The 17,090-nt window shown below is 42.1% G+C and overlaps 2 protein-coding genes across 3 annotated transcripts in view; one reads left to right on the forward strand and one right to left on the reverse strand.

The window, feature by feature from the left end:
• LOC124411568 overlaps positions 1-5,408 on the reverse strand; it is a 16,801-nt gene extending 11,393 nt beyond the window's left edge. Inside the window, exon 1 of the mRNA XM_046890762.1 lies at positions 3,365-5,408. Within this exon, the coding sequence (XP_046746718.1) occupies positions 3,365-5,224 (1,860 nt within the window). The 5' untranslated portion in view covers positions 5,225-5,408. The remainder of the gene's footprint in view (positions 1-3,364) is intronic.
• LOC124411574 overlaps positions 1-5,944 on the forward strand; it is a 7,362-nt gene extending 1,418 nt beyond the window's left edge. The window contains exon 3 of one of the 2 annotated variants that reach the window (XM_046890775.1): positions 5,671-5,944. In XM_046890775.1, coding sequence (XP_046746731.1) covers positions 5,671-5,944 — 274 coding nt within the window. The remainder of the gene's footprint in view (positions 1-5,670) is intronic. The other variant, XM_046890774.1, reaches the window with a different exon arrangement.
• The last annotated feature ends 11,146 nt before the right edge of the window (positions 5,945-17,090 follow it).

Below are 17,090 nucleotides of genomic sequence, written 5' to 3' on the forward strand. Positions count from 1 at the left end.
TTATACAATTTAGTTTGTCAAAATTATTTAGTCAAGCAAATTCCCTGATTCAACAGAAGCCCGTCTTGTCACGATTGAGTGAAGTATTCATTCGAGTAAACCTTTTGATGTGTTTCCGAAATTGAGTCAACTAAATATCGTTTCAATTGAAGTTTATGTATTGTTCCTCCAAGTCTCATGTTTGTTGACAGAGACAATTGAGTACTTCAAACAAAATAAGTACACGAATCTAGCCAACAAAAAATTTACATCGATTGAATGCCATACTTTGTTGATCTAACTGGTGCTTGTTTGGCGTAACTGGTTGAATCAGTTGCACTAATTTGTTTACGAGTTAAAAGAAACACCAAATGCTTTAAAACAAGTAGAGAATATATTCATTGTAAACATCAGTATACTGGTACTATAAACGGCTATTAGGTGGTGAATTTTCTCGCTACGGAAGTACCTTGAGAGATACTTATAAAACCGAATTTTGAGTCAATAGAATCATAAAGAATATCATGCGAAGAATACGTTTTGTGCGCTTGAATAACTCTAATGTTCCGTCAATGCAAATGATTTTTGTAATAAAAAATTTTATTACCTGCTTCAACCATTAAATTCATGACTCAATAAGACATGCACTAGAACAAGCTCAATTTGTATGATACAATGATTTCATGTTTTAAAACAAAACGATTGAGATGCGTTCAATCAAATTTTTAGTCATTTCAATCACACATTTTCTTGACACGAAATTCACATTATTGTAAGGAACTCGCGCCGTGTTATCTTGAATAAATTGATTATCAGCATGATTATTCAAAGGCTTGATTCAATTCTATATTAAGTTGACACAAGTATTTCTTCCGACAAACGTATTTTTTTTAATTAAATAAGTATCGCGTTCGTTGCATTTAGTTGAATCAAACGAATATCGCTTGACTCAAATAATCCTTTCTCTTCGTGTAGCGTATTTTTATATTTCTGGTAAGACGTGGGACGATGAAACTCTCTTTCGAACAATAAATTGGATTGTTTTGATAAAATTTCTTTACATATACAATCACTGTGTTGGTATTGTTAATATATTTCTGTTGATCGAAAGTCGACTCCCGTAAAGATTTAGCCCGAAAACTATAACCATCTAAGCAATATGCGTAAAAATACTGATATCACTTTTTTTCAAGTTCCACCGAAATCCATGTTACCAGTCTTACGTATATAACTATAATACTTATACCTATAGATGTGAGTGATTTTTCTTTGCGATTTTCCTTCTACCAATACGTGAAGATTCTTTCCTTCGTAGTTTCGTCCCGTTTGATCCAATACCAATAAATTTCATTAAAAAAATGGACACTTCTTCGCTGTCCTTGCCAATACAAATGCACAGTGTTTTAAACAGGAATGGCTTCTTTCTGAAAATAGCTGTGTTCAAATTCTTGCGAATCCAAGCCGCGGTACGAAGTAGAGAGTGAGAGTGAGGAAACGTTTCAAGAGTTATTCAGTAACTTGAAACTTTTGGTATATTTTGATCAATTCATTTTCCTCAACTTGACGCGTTCATTTGTGGTCTTCGGTTCAGTAAAAGCTAGCTGCAACTGTCAGCATCATCTATTTGGGTTTTTGGCGTCACTGGGGTAGACGGTGCGTCTTTGTATGTAGGGCATTCTACGCCAAATCCACCAGAGTCCGATCCTCGACCGCTTGGATTTGGTCTGCGATTTTTTATATTGTTTTTCTAACTCTAATAAATAATCGATTTTTTTTTAAATCTTTTTCTAGTAAATTTGTTTGGTATATCATTTTTGAAAACCCATATGTCTATGGAAGCAGTTTAAAAATGAGAAAAAATTCTCAAAAATTTTGTGTCTGATATCAAAATTTTTCAGCTCAGACTCAGAGTGGTCCAATGTTCGCTTCTACTTTCTTTTTTGCTTTAAACAAAAATTTCTTTTAAATGGAAGCAAAAAGTGGGTTGCTGCTTGAACATTATTATAGATAGTCCAGCATTTTTAAGAATGTTTTCAAATATTTCCGAAACTGTTCTCACTTATGTCGAAGAATAACTGAAAACAATGTTCTTCAATATTTATTCTGAAACCTCACATAAGAGTAGAGCAAATATCGAAACACTGAGTCTAGGCTTATTAATTTGATATCTGTCAAAAGTTTTGGGAGAATTTATTCAGACTCTTAAATTACGTCTAAAGACATGCCCGTTTTCAAAAATCTCAATAAATACAAGTTTGCTCGAAAAAGTCTGAAAAAATTCGAGTGCTATTTATAATAGGAACAACAATATAAAAAATGCGGACCAGATCCAAGAGGTCGACGGTCAGACCCTGGTCGATTTACGCAGCTATGCAATCTTCACCAGACTTCACGAATATTTGGGAGTCGTTGGGTTCAACGGATTGAAAAAACCACGCTCGCTTCAATTTATGCGCTATATTTGAATAACGTGTATCTTACGTACCGCAATAATTTGAATCATAGATTGTTTAGTAACCGATCGTAACATTCGAGATATTTGCTCGCCACGTGGGAGTTCCTATCGAAGCGCGGGAAACTCGCGTGAAAATATGTAGCCTGCTCCAAACCACCTTACAGATATTGATGCATCCTTCACTCTATATAGCTACCCTCAGCATACAGTGCAGAGGATTTGTTCCGACATCGCGATATATTTATTAAACATTCTGTCATGTTGAAAATTGATAGTAGATTCCATGCCGATTTAGAGGCCTAAATATATTTAATCATGTACGATGCTGGCAACAAGTACGAGTACCTAAAAATGAAATTTGTATTCAAATTTGGTAGCAATTTTATAAGCAATTGTGCGAATGGGGAAGCTTCCTCGAACAATTGATCGCTGTACGGGAAATTGGCTGTTTGATTTTCTTTATCAGGGAAAAGAAGAACAAACGAACTAGTAAATTAATTAATTGAATGAAATAAAATTGAAGAGAATCTCGGTAACTGGCAATCCCTTTCGCCGAATACAGCTGGTGTAAACGCACGCATCACCCGTTCTCTGTACAACGGTAAAGGGTGTTCTGGGGATAGTCCAGCGCTTGAGGAAATTATCTTGAATCGTTTGCAAATACCGAAGAAAGTTAAGGGTCGGCACAAGAAATGAACTACGATTGTTTGAGAAAATCCCCATCCCAAGTGAGAGAGGTTCTTTGAAACAGCGATGGAAGACATGAGCGCACAGTGACTTTTGCATGTCATAGATGTGGGTACGCAGGCAGGCATGTATACCACACGTTAGGTGAGCATACTTTTATACGTATGTGGCCATAAGGAAACGCGAATGTAGGTTATATGTATAATTATAAGGCATGGACATACATGGACATGTAGAGCTCACCTGCGGTGTCCATACGGACGGTTGATTGGAGGCTCTCGACGTGCTCTTGCTCCTTGATCGCCATATCTTCTTGGCCACCAGCCTGCTTCCGTGATGCACCACGCTGCTCGACGATTTACTTTTCTGCATCGCTGCGCCACCTGCGGAATTCGAGGACGTCATAGCTGGAGAACCTGGCGCTGAATGCGGCTTGTCTCTGTTGGGATTGGAACCATGCAGGAAATGGGAGAGGAAGGACTGGTGTTGTTTCGGTGTTGGGGGTGTATCTTCCGAGCCTAATCCAGCGTCAATACTACTACGTGAACTAGCGTTACGACTCCCCGGCGACGTGTTCTCCGGATCCGACAAATTATCGACGATATCGAACATTTCACGATAATTAACAGCCCAATTATCCTGCGTTTGACAACCCTTGCTGTTACCGTCATCCTCGCTTGGTCTCGCGCTATCGTCGCACCTTCCTTTAATGTTTCGCAAATTTCTGTCATAGTTTACCCTCTTGAACCTATCGACCTTCTCAGCGTCCATTGATTTCTTCCGTGCCATTCGTAGGTATCGTTTTATGGTATCGCTGACGGAGGGTGAAACGTCGTCATTGTCCACGCTACTCCTACGTCGCGAAGACCCGGCGGGACCTCCCAACTTTTGGATGTCCTTGCTGGTCTGCTCGTCCCGTTGGTCCGGCAGACAGGATTCGATCACGTCCCGCGGTATCGGGTCGGTTTGGACGATGTCATCGACCGGTCCCCTGTCTGTGCTCGGGCCTTGAACCGCGATCAGCGGCGGCGGCGAACCGAGATCCCTTCTTCTGTCCGGGCGGCTACCTCCACCGTCCTTTTGCGTTCTAGCCTCACGATCAGTATTGAAACGCCACTGGGACGCGGGTGACGCGCAAGCACCTGCGGACCTCGGGCCCCGAAAGCCCCGTGTACACCTTAAGTCGAAGTACAATTTCTCGAGAAGCTTTCGGTCCGTCAATATGTCAGATATCACGTGATCGCGATTTGGCGATTTACTGTAATAACGGCTGAGGGTGTCGAGCAGCGACTTGTGCACGTAGTCGCCTTGGTAGGGTAGCATGGTTATCGGTACGCCACCGCGATGAACGTTCGAGACGTCAGTTCCTCGACCCTGGGCCATTATAAGGTCAAGATGCTGCTGAAGCTTGTCGATAAGATTTTGGTAGTTGAATGGTTCCTTTGACTGAATCGTATCTTGGTTGGGGGAGGATTTTACGGGACTCGTCGTACAACCTTCTCCTTGCATATTCAAATATTTTTGTAACATATCCGCCAGTGCTTTTGCCTCGGCATCTTCGTGGGGTAATTTTCGCTGAGCTTCCGGTGTAACCGGGGAGCTACCGACACCAGCGCCGGCCTGCAACCAATCCCGTTTCATTTTTGTAATGTCAAATCTTCCCCCGGACGTTGCCTGGAGAAGAAACGCCGGACCGGGTCCGCGCGTTTCGTTTACGTCGGCCTCGTCGGCGGAACTCGCCTTGACACGACAGCTACCACCCCTTCCGGTTCTCCGGCGTCGATGGGTACGGAAGCCCAACGAGCTTGGATACGAGGCTTTCCTCAAAAGCAAAAACTTCGGTTCCTTCTGGCACATTTCCTGAAAGTATTCCTCGATCTTTGGTATATCCTCTTGGCGATTGTGCACCCCGTCGGGTATTAGTTTCCTTCCTGCATCCGCCATGTAGCGCCAAGTCTTCCGAGTCAGCAGCCATCGCTCTTTCGTTGGTTTTATAGGTCGCTTCGTGCGCTTATCTTTGGACGTTGGAGTGGTGTTGCGAGAGGTACCTGCTTCGCTGCTGTCCCGCCGTGACCTTCTTCGGGCACCGGATCGCTCCGCCATCGCGATACCTCCGGCTCCGTCCTCCTTTTTAGCCACACGAACCACTTTTGAACACTCGAATCAACTTAGCGTTAAATATATTAGAAACCTTTACGCATAAATCGGCAAGAGACCCGCACTAACGCATAACCATTGCGGCTTGATGCAAAGGGATGGCAGAGGGAGTGGGGGGGGGGGGGGGGGGGGGAGGGGCTCGGTGTCTTTTACGTCAACGTCAACGTCAACGGCACTCCACTACCAAGTCACCGTATCACACCAAGTGGAATATGAATATTTCACAATCGGTTTCCCTCCGGAGCAATCGGACCGCCGATATTGCTCGAGCTGTATATTGTTATGTTCGCGAGTAAAGTTTTGGGCTATCACCGTTTGCGTGTGCACCTGTATCAGATACCTCGGTGGGGATGTCGAAGCATTCGTTACGTTTAAGATTTGTCACTTCGTAGAATGAAACTTGGGAAAACGACCTCGCGAGGTGGTGGTCATTCCTGTGCATCGCCGGTGGAGAAGCGGGCTGGGCACACCATGGGGCCGGTGAACAGACGATGTGGCGCGAGGGGTGATCCGGGTCGACCTGCTTCCGAACCCGATGTCCGTCCGAGGAAACTTCGGACCAATACCCGAGGAATGACAATTACCGTAATACGGTCCCCCGATGACCCGCCACAGTCGAATCCACTTCCAAGAGCCCGGCTCGCCGCCGTTCCGTTGCGTTTTTAACGCATAGCTCGTACGTAGGTACTGTGACGCATACCTATCAACCCGGTGCCTGGGCAGAAAAGTTACCGCGACAAGGACAACGGTCTTTCGCATGCACGTCCTACTCGATTGCCTCTAATCCTGCGATCACCTCACACACACTATTGCCACTTTCATCGTTGTTAACTTAAACAGGTTTGTTGCAGTGCTCGGACTCTACGAGGACGATACGAGGCGACGAATTCTCCCCTACAGCGGAGTCCGAATCGCGTCCACCATGTTACGGTTAACGTCTGTTGTCTATGTTTCACTTGAGCCGGCAAGGTGGAGGCTCGCCAAGGTACACGACTACTGCTCAGGGCGCCGCGACGTCGTGGACGCTCTGTGTCTAAAAGCGTCTCTGGCCCTCCCCTTAGCCGCTTTTCCGCATCTCTCCTTGATTCCATCGTCAGCCGGGAGTGCTTCGCGCGCCAGGAACGGTTGAGCCACCTCATCTCTTCTCCGTCTATCTGCTGGGAGGATGAAACGTACCTAATCGACGAGACACAGTGATCGGGACACTTGCCGAGAGGAAGGTGATTGAGAAGAGTGGGCATTTGCAAATGCCGTGTAGATATATACGCACGTCTTTGCTAGACGATCAGCGTGTACCCCACCTCGTCCGTTCACGGGTCAAGAGTACACGGGCAAACGCGTGCGTCTCGCATTGTACCAAGTCGCTGCCGGACGGACGGACAGACGGACCCAACGCGATCGTCGATAGATATTGTATACATGCTGGCATATCGCGTATGCTGCGTGTGCGTGCGCACGCGCACGCGCTCGTATGTGTGCATGCGTGTATGTGTGTTCTGTGTGTCTGTGCGCGCGTGTGTACGTCTGCATATACACAACATTATGCGTATTCGTGCACAGGCGGGATGCTGTCTTACAAATACACTTCCAGCGATATTGCAACTCTTGAATTTCATTTTACTCGACAGATGAAAAGAAATTACTTTCCACGAATTCTCAAACGGGTGTCTCGAAATTCGGTGAGTCTTCTGCGACGTGGATGACGGTCTGGAACAGCCTTTTTTCAATCGTTTCGGACTGAAGTCATTTCTTTTCCCTGACTGATACCGAGTGCCGTTTGACGTGACGAAGCTCCCATGCCACATATCACTTTCTTTTGCAATCTCTGTCACTCCTTGGCTCTAACGCTTTGCGTTGATACCCTCTTACTGGCACTATATTCGTATTACCGTCTCCGCCTCGCAAATAAATACTCAACCAACTTGCGGCAATCGAAGTTGTCGTGCTGACGTCGGCGTGAATTTCGTACTGACAAGAAACAAATGTTAACTTGACGGTATTGATTAGTTTTACAATTAGACCAACGCTATTGCTTCAAAAATATAACCACTGCGTAAGTAGAATTGTTTTCAACTAAATAGAGCCTTAAGGTTTATAATGTTTTTAGTTTTCCATTGTCTTGTAGGAAATAAAGTGTGACTGTCGTATAAAACGTTCACGGTTTGCTCTGATTCGTTTTCAATATTTCCTTTCGGTGAGGAATTTGGAAGGTGGGGTAGGAGACTAATATATAGAAGTGAAAAATAAATCTTGAGCAACCCAAGGAAGAGCTCTCGAAATATACGACGCAGGAAATATCTAGCGGTGGTTATAGTTGAGCAACGCAGCGAAAAGTGACGTCACGGCGACAAGGGCCAAACGAAAGCACCTTTTCAACTTTATTTTAGGACGAATCTCGAATGAACGGTGTAAAGCTTATATGGTTACCCGAACTCGTGAGATACCTACCGCAAACTATAATATTTGGGTTATGGAAATACAAACCCATGGTTCATAAATGGATCAGGTGTATAACGGGTATCTATATACCGATGACCGGTAAAAGAGTATCGCATTCTCGTTTCTTTCATCACTCTGCAGTTACCGTATGAAGAACATAGTCGCACAGCTTTGCAAAGCTTGCGATCAACGTGTCTATTAGAAATTTTTAAACAAAGATGAATAGAGATATAAAAAAAATATGGAAAAATGAAAAACGATGAAAATATCCTTGTGATTCATAGCGAGAGACGATTATCTACAGCACGACTATCGGTAGCTTCATCCATCGCGCCATCGACTCTGATCGACTATAATTATCGGGCGATGGCGTCGGGATACTTGGCAAATGTGAGGATTATAAACACATTGAGATAGACGCGTGGTAGTCTTAATCCTACTGGTTACGCGCTATGAGTATCGTGACTATAAAGAAAGTGCGACTCTTAGGATATATGCGTAACGTCTCACGGAAGTGTGAGACATGCGAAAGGTTTCCAACATAAATCAAGCTGCTGCTTCTCAGTGCATTTGACTCGTCAAACGCCAAGTTTTACTAAACATATTATAAAATCCGTGGCGTAATTAATCCAAAATCATTTACAAGTCAGGCCCATTGCACAGAAACTAACCATTTCTTCACTCACTTTACACTACATATTGACAAAATGATAATCTAAACAAAATGCGTCAAATCTCAACGTGATTTTTTTATTCTGTTACCAAATTGATGTAACGATTGCTGAAGAACGAATCGCAAATTAAGACGAGTGAAAGATAACGAACATGTGAATTTTTCTTGAATGAAAATTCTTTCGGAAAATATAGCTGAGCCGAATGTCTCTACTGAACCTTACTATACACTGTATATTATACTTTATGTATTTGAATCATTTAATTCTGGACCATTCATGATTCTCACTGGAGCAGTAAATTTTTTATAACTGTACAATGGATAAACTATGACGGACATACTAGCTTTGCACACTAATTGCCTCAATTCTGAAGATGGGTCGCCAGTTATGTGCAATTGATCTGCTCCTTTCGTAAGGTAAGTGTAACGCAAATATATTCGACTAGAATCTGAAGATAGTCTGGTAACATCACTACAGGATTGTGGGTCTGCATATTTATCTAACGTAATGTTATACGTATAAATATGTGGTTGAACGACGACATGTACAATGCCTTAATTTTTAAACGAATCCGAAACGTCCTGTTTTCATTCCTTATTTGCATCAGCGCCGGCGACTTTAGAATTATTGGTACATGGCATCAGTAGCACAAGTTCTAACCAACGGAATTCAATTTTCCTTTGAATGTGCAGTTTACAATTACCCCTGGCCTGTATACAATGATTATTGTTCTTTCGTTACCGCGGTGTGACGATCTCAAGTGATTGTCAGTAAATGTAGGACTTACAGTATCCGCGAATTATTATTACAGCAGACCCCAGCCGAAAGAGTATACATGCTAAGAACTAGTTGCGCTTGCATTTACAATTTTCGTCTTCGCAATAAATTCTTCGATACTTTGCATCGTAACGAAAAAATCATTAACGTAAGTCACCTTTTTTTATACGATCTGGTGTATATCGTATTCGTACGCAATCAATTTGGAGTACGAAAAATGGCCTTATTTGTCGTGGAAAAGTCACCGGCCTTGGAACAAACGTTTCTTTAAGGTAGGTTGGATCCAGACGATGTAGGTACGTTGCGACGAATGATGAGTGACCGTCATGTGAGTGTACCAAAATTAACGTGGTGGCCATGTTGGTATTTCTGGCTCGATTGTCTGGCGAGAAATAGACTGGCGTTCGGATTAAAAGACGGCACGAGGGTAACATACTGGCGAGACTACAAAAACTGACGAACCCTGTGGTGCGTTACACCTGTGAAACGGATTGTCAAGTTATTTTTACAGCAACGCGCAAAGAAGCTGGATACGCGCGGTTCGAGTGTGGGAGAAAAATTATGGAAGTTCAATTGGGATGGGTAATAAGACCAACAGCTATTTGCGTATGATGAATAGATTACTTGAGGGTCCAGGAAATTTGGTAGACGTTCCCAGATGCCGCACAAACGTTTATATGTTAAAAAAATTTAAGAAGCCTGTGATAGAAAAGTCTTCAGGCTGAGGAGAAAAATGCATGCTGTCGGATTTCTGTTTATAATAGATCTCACCGGGAAGTAAACAGATAATTTGAGAAGCTTTACATGTAGAAATGTACAAGGTCCACGAATTTTGGGTTAAATTTTAGCCTCCGTGCTGACAATGAGTTGAGAACGTGCCGGGAGGACGACCGAGAATTTCGCATGCGGTGATATTTCACGTTACAGAAGTGTGATTAAAATAGCAACACTGATTGCGTGTTTCTTGTTCAAGAGAAAACATGCAAATGCAAAATGAAAAACATCAATTCCGTTTCAGTATTAAATGACGTGCTTAACTGCACTGTGATATATGGCTTACGGACATGCTTGCAACATGTAAAATATACGCAACATGTAATCTAAATTAATCGTTTGATTTTTTATTTGTTGAATCGACCTCAGGGAATGCTTGGCGAGATTGAACATACGTAAATCCCGCAAGAAACTTCTCGGAATTATTTCACTCGGACGAAAGACATCGATTCCCTTGTTGACGACTCCGCGGGTTGATGACTTTTGTGCCAAATGATTTCTCATCTTTGAATATATTTACATACATGCATGTATGTACATTCGATGACGAGCCCGAGTGAGAGGAGACTCGAGAATTCGAGGATCAATGAAATGTCTAGAGGCTCAAAGGATCAGTGGCAACGCCCATTCCGGACCATTAAAGAACATGTCCGTATCGACGAGTAGTTAAAAAACGCCATTCATAGCGTGATCTGAAATTTATGTCGAATGAAATTATATACGTATGACCTGATGTTCAATATATTTTTCAAATAAACAGATACCGAGTTTTCACTGGGCGCGTAGAGCGCACCAAGTACACGGATTCCTTGTTTCTATCGTGGTTGAAACCCGGAAGGATTGAACCAGGCGTGCACCATATACGGTGAAACCTTAAGGCCGGAACGTTAAGAGTTGGCTTTGATTTGGGAATTGGTGAATCTGTCCGTCTATAAAACTAGGATAGTCTGGGCGATCAGCTTTGCGTAGCAGTTATAAAATGCGCGATTATTTTTAGTTGCGCAAAAATATCGCAAGGTCGCCGATGCTCGCAGACCGACGACTGGCTCCGACCCTCGAATACATCAGCGAATACATCGCAATACCGGGTAGCTGGTTATACATAGATATAGCCAAATCCCGCAAGCTGAGCTTCCGCCGTGTTGCGATCGGGACGCCACCATCCGGCAAAGAGCTTGCGCCAATTGATTCGTTACTCGAACGACAGATGAAACAACGTTCCCTACAGTCGTACCGCAAAAGGATGTAAGCAGGTGATTTAATCTGGAAGAGTCACAAAGGGACCTAAAATCATAGACAACTCTTGTTACTTCACCACGGAGGAACTCGAAGCTGCTTAGAGCAGACTTGTACCCTGAATTGCCTATAATATGGGGTCCCTATGAGGCTCCTCAAGGAAATACTTCGGTATATTACCACAAACGTAATATTTCTGCTCTTAATTAAATGTCTAAAGATCGGCCGACTGAAAAAAAATCAATTAAAATGCGAAAGGAATAAATAGAAAATAACACGTCAGATACGGCAGGAGGTAACGAAGTTGAAGAATATTTTTTCCGCTTTCCTCTACCCGAGGTACGACACAGTCCGGTCGGTCAGTTGGGGAGAAACCGTCGTTCCTACGTCAGATGCCAGATGGCAATCGTATCCAAGGAATAACCATGATGATGACGCGGTTGAACGAGTTGCGTCGACAACAGGAATCGAACAGCGAGTGTTCGTCGTTCATTGACGGAGGGCTCGCTTATATCGTTGCCAGTGTTCTTTATGCGTGTACCTATAAACAGCAGCCCGGCGTTATCGAAAGTAAGGGGGGGGGGGGGGGTGGTTATCTGAAAACCAACTTGACGTCAATCTTCCCATCGTGTTCATGCTGAATGCAGAATACCATCAGCATACAATTATATTGCAGTATTCAACTGAATTTTATTACATCTTTACTGTATTATAAACCGGGCAAACGTAATTACAGTCACGTGAATGAGAATACTTTTTACGTTAGTCATATGTTTTCTATTCAACCATGGAACCAAGTTGTCATTTCGGGTAGCGAAGTCTCTGTCAAAGGACAAGGGAAAATCAGAAAAACAATTAACTTTCGAAAAACGTTTACTTAAGAATGTCCGAGAAATGTAAAACCGTTTTACCTTTTCTACGTATCTGTTATACTCGAAATCTAATATTGCGACGCGGATGCCTAACCGAATTCGTAGAATTTTACAAAAAATTCGATTGTTATTCGTTCAAATTGAAAGATTGTTGTACGCCAAGCTTGAGTAATTGAAAATGAAATAATGAAAAATTACTGTAGAGAATGGATAGAAAAAATGGAGCGAAACACGATCGTAGTACAAATCATACAATGTGTAAGTGAAAATTTTGTGCAATACGCGCAATGTCCGGAAGGGTGAGCGTGACATGCTAAACTGCTGTCAAATTAGTGATCCGCGTACCAAAAGATGAATGATGTTACTCCAAGAATCGAGTTATTTATCTTGTAACGAGTAAGGAACACCGCAAATCCTGCGTCATTGCTAATCTTATTTCTAACAGACTTTCGATCTTTCTGGATATTACTCATCCATATTTTGATTATACTGGAACCATCTTGGAAAAATCTCACACCTAGGATACAGGTATGCTTCATGTGTACTCCTTGAAACGACATCATCTTCACGAGGATGAACTAACGTCAAGACTCAATTATAGAGCCACGAAGTAGGCGTAGAAGAAGATAAAAACCAGTTGAACCTGGGGTTGACGGTTGGACGTTATATTTCGGTGTACACTTCGAATACATCCGCGACTTAAGACTCTGACCGTTCTAACGATGAAATACTTAGGCTCGATTCCTCTAACGTTAATCAAAGCTTAAACTAAGTTCAGTCTATCTCCAAACCGTATGAAAAAAATTCAACGCCGGTTAAACTGTGGCGGAGGAAACTGGCGCACGTGCGTCAAGGGTTGGTCGTCTTTACGTATCGACTACGGTCAGCAACAGCATCGGCAAGATTTCGAACCAAATTATTTCGAAAAAACGTGAATAACGAAATCCTAAAAATTATAATACACCAGATCCAGGGTGTATGGCGGTATATTCTTTATTCAAAATTACCAATTATCAAAAACGATCTTGGGTTCAAAACAAATGAAGGCTTGAAAGCAACCGACTTTACCAGCAGCGACTTACGTTTGGATTAGAAATTGGCCGAATATCGTTTGCTCAAACCCGTATTAGTACACATAATGCTGGATTCCGATGAAATATCTGGAACATGCGCATCATGGCTTGAATATACTTGGGTGAAATTTCCATCGCTCGGTATGTTAAATTTATATATATCCACGACGTCTGGTTCGACGTGAATCGGAGAGCGGTGTTATAGGCTATTTCTGATCCGCGTTATGAACCTACGTCGACTAGCAAACGCTGACGCTCGTTCGACGTGCGTCTATTCGCTTTTATTTCGGTTAACAGCACGTGTTGAAAAACCCGGCTTGGATTGTAGTGATTTTCAGATCTGGTATTAAGTACCTTGCGCTGTAATACACACTCGATTCCCACGCCACCGAGTTGCCGTTTACAGTCATTGAACACACGGACTATTATATCGAGATACCTGATGCATTCCCTTTGACTATGACAAAAGTCTACCGTTATAGCGGAGAATAGACCAAATACTACGAAGTGCGTGTTGCTTCTGATCACTATGATTTACCGCCTATTCCTATGTCCGAAATAAGAATGAAACTACATTCGCGATGTGAAAATACATTGCTCATAGTTGACTGATTGGGATGAGTTACAGTCAGATGCGGCAACAGTTCAATCTCTATTCCGGATACATGTTAAACTATTTATTTATAGGACACAAAACCCAATAGATTTACATATTCAACGGTAATTATATGGGCAGTGCTTTTCTTAACGTCAAAATTACAGGGATTGAAGTGAGAATTACTTATCAGTATGTTGACGTCAAATTCTTTGAACTTATGAATCGCCACAATCCCGAAAATTATCATTCCACAAAACCGCTGGCCATACGAATACCGTCGCGCATGTAAATCCCATATTTTTTCCCCATATTCATGCGTATAGTTGCGGTCGAAAAGATTTTGTCAGATCAAATATGGTTTTAAACTAAAAGTGGACCGTTTAATGAAAGCGGATAACACACGACTGGTTTTTCTTTCTCTATCTAATAAATTTTCTTGCCTAATGTTATATTATAATCACGATGCGTGAATGAGTATTAAAGTTATGCTTGTATTTTCACAGATCTCCTGAACGCAAAAATCGATGGATAACAATATTATTCGGATGATCTGCGCTTGAATACGTGCTGGTAAAATTGTAATCGACAATTTAGTAGTCCATAAAGTTCTACGACAAACAGACTTGGGTATCGTTCGCCGGTGAGAGTAAAATTTTATTGCCAATTTTTTGCATACACAAATTCCCTGTCCAAACGCGGGAAATTGAACGACGCGATGAGTTTTCCCGATACCGTTTCCATTTTATTCGATAAATACGATTCTGTGATGATTTACAGATCGAGATGAGCCAGACTGATGGGTAAGCAGGACGTGAGCACAGGTGCAAATGTTACAGAGAAAATGCAAACATGTTACGGAATTGAGAACCAATCACTGTACACACGATTACTTATAAAGGTATAGCATGCGTCAGAGTTGATCGATGGATCCATCGCAAGGAAAATTGACTGTCAAGTTAAGGCAAACTCTCATCTTTAGGTTGAAAAATGTTTAAAAAACTCCGTGATACGTCAAGCTTGCATGCACTGCCATTTTCTCAAAGGTACGTATAACCAGCCTGTTGCAAATACGATATCTTACCGATAATATGGTGGTTGTTTTCGACGAACTGCGTGGTAGTTTGAATTCCCATGAGTACCAGATTTCCTCCCTATGTATATACATGCATATATATGTATGCCAGTCATATGTACCGACACAAACTGGCTGATCCCGTAATGTAAAAAGAAATCCCTGTGAGCAGATCTAGTGAAGCTGGGTTGTCGGCTAACACACCGCGGGATGATCTTTCAGCATGCCGGAACGATGCATTATTTTAAACGTATTCTTCACTGCCAAAACTTGAAAGTATTTCAGGCACCTACGCACTTATTTGTCATTCTCTCATTTTTCCGCCTGGTCAGTGTCCATTTTTATATTTCCGATTAAATCGAATAACTAGAACAAAGTCGAACCGTCGTTAACACTGCGATGATTCATGGGGCCGATCTTGGGCTCACAAGTGTTAAAAATATGGAAAGAGAAATTTTTTCATCCTTTAATTTTTGTATCATGTCCTCAAACAAATCGAACCACTGATCTTAATAGTCAAAATCTGAACGATTGACGCAAGCTTAACTGTGTTGTATTAAATGGAACTGCAGTTGAATGACGAAGGTAATCTCAAAATAATTGATACCAAAAAAAAGAAAAATGAAAAATAGTATCAAATAATAAAACGGTAATTTTATACACCCAGATGAAAAGTACATCTACGGACACAATTCGTAACGGAAGTTTAATTTTGTCACGCGTTTCAACCAAATTCTCGACGTTTCAGTTCCGCGAATACCGTAGGTTTGCAAAACTGTTGCTGGAATAACGAGTTGTTCTAAATACGTACTGTAAAAGCCCAAGTCAACCTCGTCCACGGAAACAACGCGTAAGTATCTGTTGGGCCGGCAAGTGAAGACCGGCTTTGAATTTCCGGATATACGAACTTTACGGTTGATATTCTCACTTGGTCACATTATACATTACATTGTGTAAGCCTCACATGGTTTTATAATCATCATTCAATCGAATTTGAACGAGACAATTGCATAATCACTGTATATCCGCCCACTACTCACAATACCGACATCACAACTGCATTGAAATGAGCATATATATGGTATAATATTATTATACCGCATGTATCGCTTGTATCGTACATAAGCCTATGCATGTGTCCGTCATACGTACATACATGCATGCGTCTGTGTCCGTCTGTTTATCTGTATTCGCGTTGATGCGTTTGTGTGTATTGTGTCTGCATGTATGTGGTGAAGATAGGTATGTATGTATGTATGTGTGTAAGTATACTATATATACAACCGCGTACACACGAGCCCGCACTTCTGCATACAAAAGATGCGTCTATATCATAAACATATGCAATAAAATATAAAATCTTCTCGCAGCAATGCTTAATGCTCGAAGAGCGACCAGCAACTGGCATCTGCACCGCTTTCAGAGTTTTCATCGCTAGTGCCAGCTGGGGACGCTGACTATTTTAAAACCAATGTCCTTCTAACGCTACTGCTACCGAGCAGCGAAGTGTAGGTAGTGTGTAGTCGTGGTCGTCACCGCGCTCAAAATTTGGCAGGCTCGACTTCGACTTCTCAAAACTTATGCATTCGAAAGGACGACTTGTTCCGGAAAATCGGCGAAGATCTTAGTATCAATACCCAGATGCGCTTTGTTATCCGATACTCAAGTTATGGCACCGCATGAGTACACCGACATACTAGTATAGCATGCTGCATACAGTGGCCTGGTTTATTTGGAACGAAGATCGAGATCAGATAATTGCATGATCGTGTGGTAAGATATTTGATTAAGCGTCATTTTTACCGGACAATTATTAAAGCGTAACTCGTAACTAGTTGTTGCATTGCTTACTGTTGCCTTGGAAACCTGTTTCGTAGAAAGGAAGATGTTTTTGAAAATTTTAACGTTGGAAAGGTACACTTGTTGACGAATGCGGGTGCAAAATTTCGTGACAAATGGTATGAAGAAATACCACCAGCTACTTAACGCCCTAAGCTCGTAACTGCAGGACTAGAAGTTTGAATGTCTTTACTGACACTTGCAGCGAAATGTTACGTCAACTTGTACAATGGCCAACGGAAATATTGAAAACGGAGTCTGACACGCAAATACATAAACGCCGCTATAGTTACCTGTACTCGGTCCAAAATGTTCTCCATTCTTTGAAACACGCACCATTCTTCTTCATTTTCACCGTAAAACTATGGCTTACTTTCTTGTGGATTGTATCTATACGGAGGAAAATGTTTCTGTACTATAGTTAGCAGGCTGCAGTGCCATGATATTCAGCCACGTGC

This window comes from Diprion similis, chromosome 10 (genome assembly GCF_021155765.1).
Source record: "Diprion similis isolate iyDipSimi1 chromosome 10, iyDipSimi1.1, whole genome shotgun sequence".
Lineage (NCBI taxonomy): Eukaryota > Metazoa > Arthropoda > Insecta > Hymenoptera > Diprionidae > Diprion > Diprion similis.